The 19,219-nt window shown below is 37.7% G+C and overlaps 2 protein-coding genes across 2 annotated transcripts in view; both read left to right on the top strand.

Moving 5' to 3' along the window:
* dner (delta/notch like EGF repeat containing) overlaps positions 1-1,497 on the top strand; it is a 63,078-nt gene extending 61,581 nt beyond the window's left edge. Inside the window, exon 13 of the mRNA XM_015372692.1 lies at positions 639-1,497. Coding sequence (XP_015228178.1) covers positions 639-750 — 112 coding nt within the window. The 3' untranslated portion in view covers positions 751-1,497. The remainder of the gene's footprint in view (positions 1-638) is intronic.
* Positions 1,498-5,913: 4,416 nt separating this feature from the next.
* pid1 (phosphotyrosine interaction domain containing 1) overlaps positions 5,914-19,219 on the top strand; it is a 36,373-nt gene continuing 23,067 nt past the window's right edge. Inside the window, exon 1 of the mRNA XM_015372784.1 lies at positions 5,914-6,076. Within this exon, the coding sequence (XP_015228270.1) occupies positions 6,047-6,076 (30 nt within the window). The 5' untranslated portion in view covers positions 5,914-6,046. The remainder of the gene's footprint in view (positions 6,077-19,219) is intronic.

The following is a 19,219-nucleotide window of genomic DNA, read 5'->3' as shown; positions in this document are numbered from 1 at the left end:
CTCATAAATACACCTGTGCGTTGTTCAAATAGTCCCATAAACACACTCCTGCTTTAGGTGCAAAGGCTGGCCCAACTCTTAACCTAAGGCTTAAGTTTGTGTGTTCTTTTTTTTCCTCTGAAAATTGGCCCTAATTTTCAGGGAACGTGGCAGATTGTGGGGATTGACTGCACCTTGTGGGGTCCGATGCCTGGACTCTAAACGGGTAATTGCTGTTTTTGGGTCAGGGGTCACGTTAAGGCTTGAACTGAGTTTAGGTTAGGCTTAGGTAGGACCCGTAATGGTTAGAGGTAGGGTAAGGTTTACGGTTAGGCTGTAGAAATTAATTGAAGTCAGTGGAAAGTCCCCACAAAGATGGTGTGTTTAGTAACAACGATCATCTCAGAAATTTGAATGAGCAAACAAAGACCTTGCAGTCTTCAAGTGGTTTATGATGCTGTTAACAGATGCCTGATAAAATCATATGGCTTCGTCATTTCTATGGTGTTGCAAAATACAAAATGAGGAAAAGCAGTTTGCAGGTTTTCATTTGAAAGCCTTGGCCTTTACATCCTCTCTATCTCACTTTTCTGTTTTTATTCAGCCTTTTTTATTACATCATCCTCTCACCATTAACCCACTTTGTGCTTTCTCCTTAGATTTGGTAAGAAGTCACGGCCTGCCATGTACGACGCTACCCCCATCGCCTACGAGGACTACAGTCCAGATGACAAACCTTTGGTCACCCTCATTAAGACAAAGGATTTGTAAAACTCCTTCTTAAAACATGACAAGCTGTATGTAATGTGCATACACAAATACAAACTCACATGTCTATTAAAATGAAAGCTTTTATTAAAACAAACGTAAGAGCAAATCACATTTGAATGTAAAGAAATAAAAGAAACACACTGTAGCTAAAGAGAAACAAACCTGGAGTTTGATACCGTGTCTATTTTCTTGAGGATAAGGCTTTGTAGTAGCATACTTTGCAATATTTTTAAGTCACAGATGATAAGCAACATTAAAAATAAGCTGTGCTGCACAATTAATAGCTGATTTTAGTTTAAACCAGACATCTGATCTTTAGGCGAGGTCCAACAAGTAAATGCAGTAGAGGGCATCAACCGCAGTCCTTTGAAGTGTTATAGAAATAACCACAATTAATGCTTTGTTTTTTTAGTTTTCTTTTTTAGTATCCAAAAATCCAACACCTGCAGTAGGTTGCCTTACTTTGTGCATGCTTAAATTTGATGTTCTCCTTGCAACATTGCAAATTCTTTGTACCTAGATGTATCTAGATTTTATTTTAAACTGCCTCCCATATTTATTGAAACAGCTGTTAAAGATGTATTAAATGGGTTAAAAGGAAATAATCTTTTATTGCAGTACTGAAACACAGACCTATTTGTTGAAATAAAATATTGAAAATGTCAAAGATTTCAAGGATTCAATTAAATCAATTAAGTAAAATATATAGATTTTTTTACATTGCTGGTGGCTTCAATCTTTGTTAAAAATAATTTTATGCTTACAGCTAATATATATATATATATATATATATATAAAAAAAATTAAAATTATAACATTACATCCAATCACTTAAAAAACATTTATCATTCAGAAATGCAGGCTAAATGAAAAGTATAGACTATATATAGTCTATACTCTAGAGACTAGAAAATAATAGTATAAAAATCCAAGCGTTTCTAATATTCCTGCAACATACTTCATGTTGTTAAAAAAAAACTAATTAAAAACCTGGTTTTATTTTTCTATAAGAGATTATCAGATTATTTCAATAAAATCTCATTATTTTTGACATATAGAAGTTCAAAATGTCAAACTTATTTCAAAGAGAAACAGGCCCACAGCATCCTAGAAATTTAAAAGTGGCCATAAGAGGCTTTTCATAATTTGATTTACAGCAGAGTTAGGATAATGTTTGTTGCTATTAGGCTTACAGTTAAAGTTTTAGTTGTATATCTCATTTCATGTGCTTCCTTTTCTCTTAATGACTAAAAATATAATTTTTTTCCTGCCATACCAGTCAGGTAATCACTTTGCATTTAAAAAACAGCTGAATGCTAATTGTTTGTTAGCATTTAGCCACATTAAGTAGCTTTAATAAAAATTTAGGGGCCACCAGATGCATCCTTTTGCTAAACACTGAGCTTTGGAGATTCATTATTTTTCACCGCCCTAATGTTATTGCTCAGTTTCAGGTATAATTGGAACATCAACCTGTCAAGCAGGTCAAAATGTGATAAAAAATATGGCATAGTTTAACCAAGTATCAACTGTTACCCTTTTCCTACCTTTAAAACTCCCCCCATATTCATGCTACCTGAAGTTATGTTATCGCTTTTAAACTTGCTTAGAAGCTTTTGTTGCTTAACACAGATATTTTCCCTGCTGAATAAATATATTCTGATTCAATTTAGGAATTTTCTTCATTTTTCTGTGTCAGGTAATGTTACTGCAGTAAAAGATAAATGTTTTAATTCCTTTTTAACTGTCTTGAAGAAAAGTGGCAATAATTTTGGATGGCACTGTAAATGCAGATGTATTATTCTCCGTCCAGGCTGTGCCAAATGTTTTATTTAAGTATGCTGTGGTTAGTAGACAAAGTCCGCACATGTATAAGATACTAGTTACAGGGTTTTTCTTTTTATATTTGTCCTGTTCTATAAAAGTTTCTCAGTGGTGTATGAATAGTAAAGTAAACGGGTTTACTAGAACTACCCTGCAAACTTACTCTATGTATTTCAGTGATATATAGGACAATAGGTGGATATATTTCTCACTGCACAAAAAAATAGTTGGTTTCACTGAGTGTACCTGCTAATCCCAGTGTACAGATTCACCTCTCTTCCCGACTGTAATCAATAGTTTTAGTACGTACGTTTCTTTGTGAATTTGGACACTCTAAAACCATTGTGGAGCAGAGCGAAGAGGAGGAAACTGATGAAGAAGGTATCTATTCCAGAACATCCTTTTTGTGCTTGTGTGTCTCTGCCAGTAGGAGGCTTTCTGTCTGTGCAGCTACATTGTTCCCGTCAAGGTCAGACAGTGTACCAACGAGCGCCGTGAATCGTATTTTTTTTTCATTTCACACACAGTTATGACATGATTACCTATTATCTATGTTGAATAATGTAAACAATAAAGTACTCAATCTTATCTCATTGTGTTCTGTGTGAGTTTTACGTCATGGTTTATATAAAACAAAAACCTATCAGGCAGCCATGTAGATTGGGATCATACTTAGTTCAACTTTCTGTATGATTCACCATTTTAAAGAGTTTCTTAGTGCATTTGTATTGAAGATGATGAAGAAAGTAAGACAGGCTGATTAACTGTAAATAAAAAAAAAAAAAAACCTTTCAATGGTGAATCTACAGATTTTAAGAGGAACATCATTCCTCATGATTTTAGTGATTCATAACACATTTATATTTAATTGTAATTCTATAAAACACAGTCTGTGGTTTGATGAGCTGTTCTTGTTAACATAAATCCTAACCTTCAACATTATTTTCCTACTTCAGAGCCGTAGCCTGTGGGAAAGGCCATTTATGGAGTGGTGGTGATGTGAACATCCCGGCTGACCTCAGGCCTTGTCCAGATGTTTCTTCATGTAAACATTGCTAAATACAGACTGCGACTCTTGTGTCTCTGAGAACACCAAGGTGTGTTTTGTCTGGAAACAAGTACACATTCATTCCAAGGGGAACATATGTTTCATCGTTCTCACCTATCCTTAGGTCTGTTTTTGAGAACCTGTCCTTGACCTTTGCCTTCTGAATGCTACGGCAGGTTAGACTGTTCCGCTTTAATTGCAGTCCTCTGAGAGATTTACTTTTTCAAAGTATTTGTCCTTAGAAGAAATATTGACATTCCAACTTATATTTGCCTTAAAAACTGTTTAAGCTAAAGAACTGCCCTACTGTTATACTGTACAAACGCTAACAAATTTCACTTTTAGAACAATAGAACTAACCCAACTGCAAACAGGATTTTTAAAAGCTTAGTTGATAAGAAATTGTGAATATAACCTATTTTGTTTACAAACAGCATTCATGAAACAAGAAACAACACATTCTTCAGGTAACATTTTGGTTAATTCTGCTGATCAGGCCAAATAAATCTAATTGAGAAAGACTTTTTTTCATGTCAATATTTTATGGAAGTATAGCCACAGAGATTCAATAATCCACCAGTTGAAATAAATTACTGGTATACTTGTAGAAGCAAAAAAAAAAAAAAAAAAAAGAGTATTTAAACAAGCTCAAGCCTACGGAAGAGGATAAGGGCCACTGAAGAAGTAAAAAAAAAAATGGTTAACTGAATTTTACCTATCATTTCAGTTTAATATGGGGAAAAATAAGTCAGAATTCTGAGATTAAAGTCAAAATTCTGTGATTAAAGTAAGAACTCTGAGAACAAAAGTCAGAATTCTGACTTCAATCTCAGAATTGTGGATCTTAATCTAGATCTCAGAATTCTGGATCTTAATCTAGATGGGCACCATGAAGAAGAGATGTGGGAGCAGCACTCAGCTTCACTGACAAAGATGTAAGTTGTTTGAGAGGGCCAGTAACACAATGGTGGAAAACTACGGAATTAAGCGACTTTTTATGTGCCCAAGGGGTCCCCGGTGATGCTTTTTCATTCATGGAAAAGCAGAGGGTGATTAAAACAAGAGAACTAGTCTCTAAAACAGGCATGGCTACGTCTTGATGCTGACATGTTTGTTCGCTGTCAGAATTCTGTGAAAAAAGTCAGAATTCTGAGATTAAAGTCAAAATTCTGTGATTAAAGTAAGAACTCTGAGAACAAAAGTCAGAATTCTGACTTCAATCTCAGAATTGTGGATCTTAATCTAGATGGGCCCCATGAAGAAGAGATGTGGGAGCATCCAGCTTCACTGACAAAGATGTGAGTTGTTTGGAGGGCCAGTAACACATTGGTGGAAAATTACGCAATTATGCAACTTTTTACATGTCCGAGGGGTCACCTGTGATGCTATTTCACTAATGGAAAAGCAGAAGGTGATTAAAACTAGAGAACTAGTCTCTAAAACAGACACGGCTACGTCTTAATGCTAACATGTTTGTTAGCTGTCAGAATTCAGTCAGAATTCTGAAAAAAGGCAGAATTCTGAGAATGAAGTCTGAATTCTGTTTCTCTGTTTTAGAGACTTTTTTTTTTCTCCAGTAGCCCTGATCCTCTTTAGTATAAGCCCAAAGAAAACAAATTGTTTTCTACTTTATGACTTGGATTATCAGCAAGATTCTTTAATTAATTCTATAAACTTATAGGTAACTTTACACAAGATTATATCGAATGTATTGAGTGGACATTTCACAGTTTAGGCTTAATGCATGAAAGGGTGAGAAAAATGTCCATAATCTCCAAAGCACAAAGTAAAAACATCTATCTATTGCAAAGGTGTTTATCTGTGGTTCGTGAGACTTTCTCAATAAAGTTGGGCTAAATGTATTCTTTTAGGATTTAAAGTGATTCATTGGCCAACATTAAGTATGAATGTTTAATTGGGAAGTGGAAGGAAACGTATAGATTATGCACCTTTGCCCAAGCTTCCCTCAAAGCTTGGCCTGCTTTTAATCAGAACTTTACTTAAATATTTAATAAACCTAATTGACCTGAGCTTACTTGGAGCCAAACTTGATCCCTGTTTATTTTGTATGAATTATGACTTATTTTAAAGTGAAATTATTTTTGTAAAATAACAATATATAATAAAGTGGATAAATTATCTTACAAAAAATAGCTCAAAAAGTTAAATAGAAACACGCTGTCAATAGCTCAATTTTTCCTGCAGTACCTGAATGCAGCATCCGACCAATAAATAGCAGGTACCGCCACCTGCTGGGGAGTGTGTTAACTACATCCAGGCGGAGCAACACATCTTTCATTACTGAGCAGACCGCAGCGAAGAGGGACACAGAGGGAAGCTGTGAAAGCCAACAGATGTAAACCGGACTGCGGGAGGAGAAAAGCCTGAAGTAGAGACGGAGAGAGAACCAACGACTCTGCGAATATGTGGCAACCTGCGTCTGAGCGGCTGCAGGTAAGAAACCAGCGCTTCTCCTGAGCAGGGTAGGAGTGAACAGAGCCGTGGTAACAGCTACTCAGCCCCGCAGAGCTGTGCGTGGCTCCAGCCTGGAGCTACATTTCCCTCCCAGCTGGAAATGGTCTTGAGCGCAGGTTTCCAATCTAAATCCCCTCCTTTGATCACGCATTTAAATGAAAAACACTGAGTAGCTTTATTTTACTGGGTTTTGGGTCTGAAGCCACCTATCCACGTTACGCAAGCCGGAGCGCATCAAACTATCAAGCCTCCTGCGCTGCATTCCTCTGCAAATCCGCAGCTGGGGGTTATTTAAACTCATAACGTCAAACATATGGATTTTAAAGCCATCTCTGTGCCTTTTTTTGCTTGGTTTTTAACCCCCCCTCCCTTTGTATGTGAATGTAAGGCCTTCCCCTCATGTTGCACACATCAGGATGCTTAAACTCCAGTTTTACCCTTTTTTAAATTGAGGTGTCAGATCATCAAAAGCGAAAAAGAAAACAAAGATCCACTGATGACACGTAGTTTGTCACCCAGGGGAAAATCCGCGCACCGACCCCATGGCTTCACGTCTCTGTTGCAGCGTAATGCGCTCCAGATGTCGGCCTGCGAAGCGCCTGCCAAGTCAACTTGCACAATTCCGCCTCCTGCCCAGGCGTCAGGAGGATGGACCGATTAACGGGTCGCTTTCCTTCCCCTTCGGATGCGGAGTCATAATAATAATAAAAAGCAAACAGATCCTTGTAAACAGAAAGCTGCGCTTCAAGGTAAAACGTGCAGGAACCGCTAGGATAGGCTAACCCGTCGCCTAGCAACCGCGTTCCAGCTGTAAGAACTCCATCAGGGAAAATAAATGTTATGGGGTCACTTTTTTTGTCTTCCTTTTTTTTTGGAAAGCGTTTTATATAATTCTCTCACTGTGTAATTCTGTATCCGTGTTTTCTTCATGCTTTATAAGAGAAACTAAATCATTTCATATTGAATCAGGCCTCAAAATGTCTCTACAATAACCAGGTGATAACGAGAAAAAACAGATTACTAGGAAGAAAAACTAGCATTCTGTAATTTTTGTAAATTCTAAGATTCAGTTTATTTTTATTTCTATAGCGCCAATTCACAACACATGTCATCTAAAGGCACTTTACAGTTAACCAAATCATACAGTCAAATTGATTCAAAGTTTTCTATCTAAGGAAAACCAGTAGATTGCATCGACTCATTGACTCAAAGGCAATCCCTTACACTAAGCATGCTTGTGGCGACAATAGAGAGGAAAAACTCCCTTTTAACAGGAAGAAGCCTCCAGCACAATCAGGCTCAGTGTGAGCGGCCATCTGCTGAGGCCGACTGGGGTTCAAGGAGACAGAAGCAGAGATACAAAAAGCAGCTGTAAAAGGCGATGAAAGTAAATCATTATGAATGATTGTAATACATTTTAAGAGATGAGTGGTACATTTATGAATTTATTCAATTGGCCCCTTATCTGCAATACTTCAAGTTATTTAACGTAGAAAGTTATATACTATTTTCAATAATAAGAAAAATAAGGGACTGTGGCAAAAAAAGGGATGTTTCTTCCCTAAATCAGTGCAGTGTTACAAGTAAACAGCTTTGTAAAAGGAATTTAATTTAGAGTTGGATAATAAAAAAACAAAACTCATCTCTTTGATATTATGTTGTGTGAAGAATGTGTGTCTGCAAGATTTTAAAGAAGTACAAAAATGCCTTTTATTTTCCCACTATAGGGATATTTGGGTGAAGGTGACATGAACAAGTAGAGAGAACTCATGAGAAACTAACCCAGAAATTGAAGTAGAAAAATAACGAAAAATGATAGAAGAGGATCATCAAAATAAGGGGTCCTCCTAATTGTCAATCATTCTGGTGATTTGTTTACATAAGGCCGTCCTTACCGATGGTGAGTCTGACATGGTGGAAAATGGTGCAAATCTTTTTTTGGGAAATAAGCTTGTATGCACGATACAAACAAAAACTTTTAAACAGAGCGTGCACGAGCCCATTTCTCCTCGTGCACGCTCTCAAGGTTAACCCAGCCGATTTTGTAGAGATGTCCCTTAGGTTGTTCTTTGAATTTGAAAAACTGTTTTGCATGAATAAAAGGAATGTGTGGCTTTTGGTAGTTTCCACACTGTGGCTCACGCCAGTTGTGTGGGAGTCTGTATTTGTTTATGTTAGCTATTTAGGACAGTTTTGGCATATTTCTTAACCTTCTGAGAATAAACAGGCTGGTCATAATGTGGCAGACCCCCATTGTTCATGTTAGGCGGTGTGGTAAGAATTCACTTTAGGTTAAGGTTAGAGGGATATACAGGTAACAGGGTAAATGTCAGGGTTACGCATAACAATGCAATAACTAAAATGTAAATCTAAATTAAAAGCTTGGTAGCTGATATATATCTGCTTAGTTAACTAGAGTAATTGGGGGAAATTATAGGAATGGTCACTTATGCTGTATATACAACATTTCCAAGAGTGGAAATGTAGGAATACTCTTCTTGTTGTAACTTGTGCCATACTTTTTGAAACAATGGTCAGAGCAGTATTTTTAGAGCTCTGACTATATAGGGACAGGTGTCCATTTAAAAAAAAAAAAAAAAGCTCTGATCACTTTCAGGTACTTTTTATTAAGTACCAGTAAAATTATAAAATTTGAATATTTGAGTATTTACGCCATTTGTACTATGCAAACATTATTTAGGTGTCAGCATGGTCGACAATACCAAGTAAAACCATACAAATTAAATATCAACAAAGAAGTGTGATGAAAACTTTGCTGGGTAGCGGTCATTTCAGGATCAGATAAATAGAGCTTTAGTCAGGACTTAAAGGTATAGTGGAGGATTTTTGCAAATTTTTTAAAAGACCTGCCTTCTCCACTTAAAACAAAAAATGCACATGCACAACCCTGTACCCGCTCCTGAGAGCAAACGCCTATTAAACACGTGCGACAGCGTGAAAAAGCCCATTTTCCCTTCTGCACGCTCTGCTTAAAAGTTGCTGTTCTCGCAGCTCATACCAACTTACTGTGTCCGAACGTCCACCCTAACCCCTGAATACCTTAATCACTATATAGAGCGGGGACTTTATAGTGAACTCAGTTAACTAACCATTTGGAAAGATGATCACTGCTTTTTGCTCCCTGTTCGTCATGTAACCCCTCTTCCACCGCGCTGTGCCTGCGCCATCTTTGTTATTAGTTGCCGTTGTCAGGTAGCGACAGCCTATGGTGACAGTGGACCGCTGTGACAGTAAATCCCATAATGCTTTGCGAGGAGAGCTCTCCGTGCAAAGCATTCCGGGATATATCTACCTCTTCTTAGATCTTTCTTTTCTTCCTATACACTTTGTAGACACTTTTTCTCTTGCGATCCTCGACCATTTTCAAAGAATTGCGGTGAGAAAGGTGAGCTTCAATCACTGTCTGAAACTGCAGCTCACCACAGATATACGCATGAAAATGTGCATACGCAGAAAAAGATAGCTAAAGGGAGGAGCATGTAGGATGGCCTTAGGTAAACATATCACCAGAATGATTGACAATTAGGAGAACCACTTATTTAGATGATCCACTCGGAAAAAAACAACAAAAAAAGACATTCCACCATACCTTTAAGCTTTGGAAAATTGTGAGTTGTCTAATTGTCCTTGTATAATTCAGCTTATGCAACCATTTTAAAGGATACTTCTGAGAAGTTCAGAATGAGTAGATTTTATAAATCTATTTCAACATTACAACTTTTTCTAAGGTTCTCTATATTTGAACTGCGACTAAAATATATTTTAAGAGCAAAGTTGAGCTCATTTTTCCAGGCCTACTTCCTGACCAGTGAGAAAGTCCATCTGGAATGCTCTCTGAAGACTGGAAAAACGACCTTAAAGATGCCATCAGGAATCTGTAAAATCTCAAGCTGAAACTTTACCTCGTGAAGTCATACCATGTTGGAGTGATTGTAGCTTTGAGTTTAACATCCCAGCTGGAATTGTGACTGGAGACCTTGAAAAAGAAATAAACATGTTTAAAAGATGTGATAAGCAGTCCTCATCTCCCTGGCTTACCTCCTAAAGGCTGTTAACGTTTTTAGTTTGGAGCAATCACATGAAGTTTTAGTCTTGGGACACAATATTTTAATGTGAAAAACAGACTATTCATGATGAGGTTACCAGGTTAGTTTGGATCAGTAAATACCAGCGCCTACACTGGAAAAAAATCGAAATCTAGATAAGTCATTTTTTCTTAAAATAAATGCATTTGTTCTTGGATTGAGGAGGTAAAAGAGACATTTTGCCAAGACAATTTACATTTAGAATAAGAAAACACGATTGCATTGTCTTTTTTCAGTGCATATTATCTAATAATCTTTTTTTAAGTGTAAAGATACTCATTCCATTGGCAAACTACCTCATTTACCTACTCAAATTAAGGGTAAATACACTTAATTTAAGACATTTTTACTCATTTCTAGATTGTTTTTCCAGTGTAGACGTAGAACCGCTGCAGAATTGCAAAAAGCATGCATTTGTCTTTGTACGTATATTACACAATCCATGTTATTCTCTCTCTTGGTGTCCTCTGTTTCCATAACAACACCTGATATCACTGCATTTTGGTCTTGCACTCTTGTGGGTAGAAAAAACAGGGTAAAAAGAGATGGATGGAGGTGTGGGGGTGATGAGGATGGAGGTTATGGAGTGCAGAGAATTATTGTGTTTGTGCTGGTGCTGCATCATGCCTCCCTGTTTTTTCTCCCCGTCTGTCTGCGAGCGCTTCCTCCGCTGACCACATACCTCAGACAGTTTCAGGGGGCCTTCCTCTGCACACAGAGTCCATTTAAGTTCACTAACAAATTGCACAACAGGGAGCAGCGGTGTGGTAAAGACGCACTTGTGTGCCTGTGTTTTAGCTCGGAGCTAAATGTGCATGCAGACATGCCAGCACGCTTCCCTTTTGAGTTCCCAGACAAGCTCCTTTCCTATTTCAGCAACTCCTTCTCAGTCATGGCCTTAACATTTGACACCTAACTGTGACAATCGGAGCAGGGGAGATGAAAAGATGTGACCTGACGGTGCACAAATGGACGACTTGGGTCAAAGGCGGTCAACTGTGACTTCTGTAAATGGAAATCTTTATTTCTGGGTCTGTCTGAGGTTTCTTTGTAGGCAGAGCTATGCTGATTGTAGTCTAGGTGAGAGAAGGAATTCCCAAGCAGACTGGCACATTTCGCTCAACTCCTTATTTTATGAGCCAGAACACATTTTCTTCTTTTTTATTGAAGCTTTTTATTATTATTTAAACGGTTTTGACTCAGCATAACATTTATATTTTGTGGTTGCTCCATTGAGATTTAAATGTACGCTGAGTTCAGTTAGATGCTGAAACCATTATACTTTATTAATTTTGAAATCGACAGCAATGAAATCCCAAACTAATGTATTGATTTGTTGCAGTGTAGAATATTTCTTGCCAGTGTGTCCTAGTTGTCTCAAATCATTGGTTGATCATTTTAAGATTAATAATTTGTTTTGCTTGATATCTAAGAAAACTGGTCAAACCTGAAGAGACTGTTTTTGTCTTTAAGAAAGCTTCTATGAAACATAATTTATGCTTTCCTAATTCTATTGTTAAAATTGTTAAACCACTTTAAAATTTTAATTCTTTTTTGGGAGAGAAAACAGTTGGTATGTAACTTATAGCTTTAGGAAAGGGCCCATTCTTTGTTTTCTAAGTTATTTGATCATTTTCCTCATAATAGAAAAACACTTAAAAAAACTGATTTGGAGATTCATTAGAAATTAGATCTTGTGGTGTCTGACGCTTTCTCAAAATCTGTGAAATAAAAATGAATTGGGGGATACTGCTGTTGCCCTTCTTAATTTACTCCTCGTCTTCACCTTCATCCAGGACCGGGTTGCAGGGCCAGCTGTCTTAGCAGAGACTCCCAGACTTCCCTCTCCACAGACACCTCCTCCAGCTCTGCTAGGGGAAGCCAGATAAGCTCCCAGGCAACATGGGAGACATAGTCCCTCCAGCATATCCTAGGTCATCCACTGGGCCTCCTCCTGGTCGGATGTGCCTGGAACACCTGTTGAGGCAGGCGTCCGAAATATCCTCCTCAGCTGAATCCCTTCAATGTTGAAGAGAAGTGGCTCTACTCAGAGCCTCTTCTGAATGGCCGAACTCCTCCTCCTATCTCTAAGGGAGAGCCCAGCCACCCTGAGGGATAAGCTCATGTCAGCAGGATCTCGTTCTTTCAGTCATGATCACTAATGACTGTAGTTGAAAGTAGGAACGTAGACCGAGTGGTAAATCGAGAGCTTTGCATTTTCACTCAGCTCTCTTCTCACCACGACAGACCGACGTAGCATCTGCATTATAGCAGCAGCTGCATAGATCCGCCTATCGATCTCCCGCTGCATTCTCCCCTCACTTGTGAACAGGATCCCAAGATACTTGGACTCTCCTCCACTTAAGGCCTACTTAATATTTGAGATGTGTATCCTGCTGAGCATTAACCCAATGTTATGTAAAGTTTCATGATACTTTTACGATTACCCAAATCCATTCTTTGAGTTTCCTGTTGAATGATTTTATGTGTTTTTCCTCACACACCATCACATAATTCCTGAAAAATTTTTTGTAAAACAAAACCAGCTGAACGGAAATGTTATTTTATTATCTAATAACTTTTTGAAAATCTTAAATTGATCCAAACAGTGAAAAAAAAGATGTTTCGAGCGGGATTGTGACTAAAACAATCACTGAACTGTCGTCTTTCAGTAAAACAATAAATGCAGAAGATAGAGACTTGGAGGGGCAGGATGAGCTGAAATGATGAGACTAAGAAGTTTTCTGTCCGGAGAAAAAACGAATGAGGAGCACATTTAAACTATCCCTCCTCCTTCTCTTTGTTACATAGGAGGCGTTGAATTAAATGAAGCAGTATGGCTTCAACATTGTAAGTCAAAGAGTCGGTGATGTTTTAACTGTGTGCTGGAGATTGCCACCCTCAGGGTCTGCTCCTTCCTACAGAGCTACCCCAGCAGCAATCGCAGCATCCAATCATGGACCCTCTCCCTCCTTCGCTTTGTAGTCCTACCCCCCCTCCCCCACAGTACCACACAGAGTTAGACTTAATTAGTTGTATTTCTCCTCATAAACTGCCAAAGGAACAGAGGGGAATGTTGTAAACACCAGTCCACAGTAATGGAGGGTTTAAGCCTCAAAGTATAGCCAAGTCATTGCTTAAAAATACGAGGTGTGGTGGCTTCACTGACCCCATGTTGAGGAGTAACATCATGAATGATCCGTTTCGAGTAAAACTTCTGGCTTCCATCCTGTTTACTCAACTGGCAAAGCCACTTTGCGACGAAAATAAATTTCTCCTTCATTCCTGAAACAATTTTGTGAACAGTTTGGGGGATTTTGGCTTGTGGGACATTTTTGGGGAAGGTTTTAATCTATGTTGCGTAAAATGGCCGATGGGTTCCTGCCATGGGGTTTATGTTATTGCAATGATTAACAAGTGGTGGTTTTGTGAAAAGATCTGTTGCAATGCTTCAACAGAAAAGCAGAACAGTGGAGTGGACAGTGGACTTCAGCATCAGTAGTGGATCCTGAAGGTGTTGAAGTATACTGAGATTTGAAAAAAAAGAACAAATTTGGCTGTTTAGGCATATTTCTGGTCTGAAAATGTTGTGGTATTGAACCTGAAGGAGCTTGGCCATGAAAAAGCTGAAGGCTGGCTCCAGGACCATATAGCCTGACTAATTCACTCGCTGAAATCATCTAATCATTACTGATTTTGCACCGAGAAAAATGGGGAGAAAGAGAATTATCTTCTATGCAACAAAAACTTAAAATCTACTGACAATAGTGGGGATTTTTTTCCTGATGTTTGCTTTCGTATTTGTGTCCTATTCACTTTTTTAAAAGATTTTTTTTAGGTTAAAACCTAAAGATCGAATTCAACTGCTTAAGGCTGCAACTAACGATTATTATGCAAATCAATTAATATGTCGATTTTTTATTTTTATTTTTTGATTAATCGGATAGCCAAAGGTTCCTTAAAGTTAATTAAACCAAATTAAACTCAAACTTTTCCACTTGATGAGTTCTGGATAGAGCATATTAACAGGCAGAAAAGTTTTTTAATCTAAAATGCAAAATTTTTTAACATATTTTTATACCATTTTGATATAATTACTGCTCTAAGTTTGTTCATCTGTCGACTAAATGCATATTTTAGATTCTCTACACTCCATTTAATTGATTGCTAAATTAGTTGACAATTATTTAAATAATTGATTAATCATGATTAATCCAATTAGTTGTTTCAGCCACACAACTGCTGTATTTCACTCTTATAATCTCTTTCGAACCCATGCTGTATTTCACTCTTATAATCTCTTTCGAACCCATGCTGGATTTTGCTGTTTTTGCCAATTCCTAACCGTCCACCCCAATGTCATTTTCAGACGAAACAAACCCTTTCATTTTTGCCGTTTCTCTCAAAGCACTTCAGCAGCCTCCAGCTCAGGGTCATTAAAACTTTTTTCCCCCTACACCTTCCTAAATCTTTAATACGGTTATCTATCCACCAACAATGGTGCATTCCGAAGATATTTTTTTTTCTTCAGAAAAACCACAATGATTTAACAGCTGGCTTGGTTTTCTTTGTGTTCTCTAACCCTTTTCACATGTGTTTGGACTTAGTGTTCAAGCGTGTGACAGAGCCTGATACTGATTATTAACAGTCTTGATCTTTAAATCTGTGGAACATGACTTATTGCTCTTTCAGGTTTTGGAATGAACCAGTAGCTGTTTGTGTATGGGGGGGGGGGAGTCTGTTTCATGCCATTAGACACAGACATCTGTCTGGTTGGCTTCTTAACATCATTTCCAGGTGTTTCATACACGTTTGCCACGATATCATCACTTTAACCCTAAGTTATTGTGGCTAAGTGGCTGTTTTTTACCCTCTTATTGAAAACCTAACATGGTATTGACCTGAGAACCTCTTTCCTGTCTGAATGCAGCCTCAGGGGGCTTTGAGTGTAATTTAGCATCTGTGACCTGTTAGGCTCATCACTACAGGAGGCAAACTTCACATAACTCTCTGAGGCTTTGATTTCTCATGGATGCGGTTTTTAGGGAAAACGGGGAAATTCAATACAGCAGTCTATGAAATTTCACTGTTTTGTTTTCAGATATACAGATACAGTATCGACTTCCGGATATTTGATGCTCTTTTATGTTTTAAACCTTTGTATTTCAGCGAAGAGGAGAGGCATACTTGAGCCAGATATGAATCAAGACTGTCGGATTTAGTGCCAAACAGTATTTTTAACGGTCACATTTTTTTGCAAATATTGTATAATTGGAAGAATGCCATAAAATAAATTCTCAATAAGTACTTAGAATAAAAAAATAACAGCCTTGCTGATAGGTCACTGATCTGGCTCTACCAGGCTGTATTTCAGATTTTCTTATTTAAAATATCTTGTAGCCTAGAACCATATTAATTCTTGATTCCTTCCTCAATTGTGTATTATTATGTCTACATATTAACAGGTTGTTGTTATGAGACTCTTACTGTATAACCTCCACCAAAACTAACAAAGTTTAATTCTATTACTATATTCAACATTCAATTGAGTATCATTCCTGATTGCCCCTGAATTGTAAATTTAATTCATTCTTATGCTTTATATACATTTTGGCATTTTTGCTCTTTATCAGGCTTTTCTGCTTTGGTAAAGAATGAGGGCAGAATATAATGTTTGAATTAGAGCGTTTACCAAAAAGTAAATTTATCCACAACTTGACTCAATCAAGCTGAGTCGACATATGTCTCGATAACCCGAAAAGTCGCCTCCCCCTGGCGGGGGTTTGCATAACGGTGTAGGTGCGGCATACAAATCCACCCTATTGGCTTATTCTGTTGGCTTAATACGATTACGTCATAAAACGAGGCATTGACTAAACTTTGACTAAATAACATAAATGATCAGTAACAGGTTGGGGAGGGGGGGTTGAACAGACTGGCACATTCTCCAGCGCGGTATTAAAAGGACTCTGAACGATACTGTTTATCATATTGTATTTTCTCATTGTTTTGAAGCCGTTTGACTCGTCAATAGATGGCAACGCTGTTTTACTTAAAAATATTTATTTCTAGCTTTGGTTTTTCTTTAAAGTTGATATTGGTGAAGTAATTTTGACTTTTTTTTTTCTGAAGAAATAAGACAAAGCTGCAGGGTATGAGGGACTCTCATTTCTTTCAATCACTGATTAAAAATGAGATCAAACATTTTTTAATTATATAGAAACCCCTCATTTAAATGGTATGTGCTGAGGCTAGCTTCCTCAGAGATTGCTCAGGTTTAACTATTAACACAGGGCTGTTTTTATACTTCTCAAAGAGCACTTTTATTTGGGAACTTGTTGTGGTCTTATAACAGCAGAGGAGTTGATGTGTCCACAGACCCTCTCAGCTGACAGCAGTTCAGACCAACCCAGCCTATGCTGTTGTAACTGGGGGACAGACCTGACCGCTTGCCAAGTAAAAGTCAGAAATACAATTAATTGCACAGTAACTTGATGAGGAGGCTATTGGGAATAAAGAGAAAGAAAAATATTCAAATATAATGAAAATATTATGAATAGAATTCCAGTGAAGCCCCTAACTTCTTAGCGGGCCCAACTGTAGGAATAAAGTGCTGACGCCGAGGTCACTGGGCTCTAACACACATGTGGCTTTACTTTCAAAAGCCCAATATGGTTTTCCATTCTCACCTTTTCAGGTCGAGAGGCCCTCTGTTTGATATCCTCACTCAAACGTGCAAAGAGATTCAAAACCATAGAACTATTACAGTATAGTGCTCCCTTTCAAATAAATCCATTATTTTCACTGCATTGTTTACAGTGTAACATGTGGTGTTTATGGGAATGGTCACCAAACATGTTTCTTTATCCTGAGAAGGATTTTCATTTTTGTTTTTTTTAAACACAACATTGCAGGCCAGTATAAACTTGTCAGAATTGGCTGTTTTCACTGTTTTTCATCTTTTGCATAAAATAATATTTTAGAGCTCGACTCTGGAGCAGCTCAGTGGCAGAGAGAATTTTGACTTTTCACTGCGCTGAGGGAACTATTTCTCTTTGCTCCTAAAAAAACTACACAGCGGGGAAACATGTTGAAAGTGAAGGTTGTTTCGATAGTTAAAGTCATTCTTTTGGGAGAGTTTTCTTTTTTTTGTCAATCTAACTCTAGGCTGAAAGGTTGTTAATCTGAGGTGCTTTAAGTTTAATGTATAGGAGTTCATCTGAGGATGTGGGTTTAAAGTTCTGGACAGAAAATTTAATTAGAACTGATTTGCATATAACAAACATAGTGAAAAATGTGTAATTCACTCTAGTTTTCTTTCTCTCTGGATCTCTTAAGCTTTTAGCTATGTCCTTGTTTAATGCTGGGAACAGAAACTGGCTTAGAAGAGATCAGTAATGAGAAAGGAGGAAGTGCACTCATTTCACCCTTAAAGCATTGTTTTATTTTTGTAGTTCACAAATCCAAGGTCTCTATCACTGTACAGTTTTTATTGAAAAAGAGTTATGGGCTAATTCCAAAAGCAGCAAATTGTAGCTCCTACAGTAGTTCAACACTAAGATCATTATTGGTAGGAAAGGAACTCCAGAGGGCTGTGCCAAATTCAACCTTCAGCCTTACATACATCATCATTATACATGGATGATGCTTGTCAAAGGTGGACCACAGCCTTCTGGAAAATGACCCATAAAAGCTAATTACCCAAATGTAGCTAAGGGCTGAATCTCTCCATTATAAAATACTAACAAAATTATGAAGGTGTGTAAATTTGCTTATAGTCACACATATGTGAAGCAATATTGTATATTTGTTCATTTCTGTAAGGTGGGCTTTGGTTATATGTGGTGTTATGCAAAGGATTGTGGGATTTCCTATTGCTCATAAGCACAGCGCAGCACAGGACAGGAATAAGAGTTTCCCAGTGCTAAAACAGGGCTATAACAGGAAGCATACAGTCTCCTTTTCCAACCTCCTTTCTTATTGTCAGCACTATTAGGACATTGGTTATCATGGCGACCACTGACACTCTTCTGCTTTGGCTTCAAAGTCTGTACTCATTTGCCGTATATGGACCAAGCCATGAAGTGCACTGAATAATAGGACCTAGTTTCCTCCATTTTAGGTGATCGCCAATCAACCTCTGATATGTGAAATTGATCTTCTCCATCAATTTTATCTTCCTCTACAAAGGCCTGGAGATCAGTCATTATCAATGCTCTAAACTTTACATCAGGGTTTCTTAGTTCTGGCCCTCAAGGTCCGGGGTCCTGCAACTTTTAGATGCTTGTCTGCCACAAAACACCTTAACTGGGTCATTTGCACTACCTCAGGTGCAGTTAAAACAGGTTGGTAATGCGCAGTGTTTTTCAATAAAATAAGATTGTAACAGGGAAGGTGTACTGTATCACCACCCTGCAACACCTGACAGTGTCGGATAAAAAAAATGAAAAAACATTGGTATCCAACAGAAAAGACACAAAACTGTGTCCTTATGCAAGTTCGGTAAATCATAAGTTGTTATTTTGGTTTGTTCTGGATTAGTTAGAATTCATCACATTCAACCGAACTGGAGTTGTTGAGTCTCTCACTAGTTAAGTTGTGAGAAATTTGAGAACTTTGATATTTTTTTCCATTATTTCAACATAATATTTAAGGAAGGAGGAACTGATACTCAATTTCCTGGAATATTAGGTTATTTTCACAATCTACATGTTCAATACGAAGGCTGTGAGGAAACGGCACCAGATCGGAGCCGACAGGCGACTTAGTGTAAGTTTTTAAGTTCTGCTTTATACGCTCATGCAATTAGAAAACAGCATCTCAGGATTTTGATTTCTAGGAAAAGTTAATGAATTAAATGATTGGTAGCTTCTGAATAAATTTTCAGTCACTTCTACCCAGGAAGCAGTTAAGCCGGGCGTACACTGTGCGATTTTCTGGGCGTTACAACCAGCAGTGGCCTTAGCGGGATTAGCTTGACTTCCTCATATGCACTTTTTTATTCTTCTTTTTTATT

The sequence above is a fragment of the Cyprinodon variegatus genome, unplaced genomic scaffold, assembly GCF_000732505.1.
Source record: "Cyprinodon variegatus isolate N-32 unplaced genomic scaffold, C_variegatus-1.0 Scaffold75, whole genome shotgun sequence".
Lineage (NCBI taxonomy): Eukaryota > Metazoa > Chordata > Actinopteri > Cyprinodontiformes > Cyprinodontidae > Cyprinodon > Cyprinodon variegatus.
This window is presented reverse-complemented; position numbering and strand designations above follow the sequence as displayed.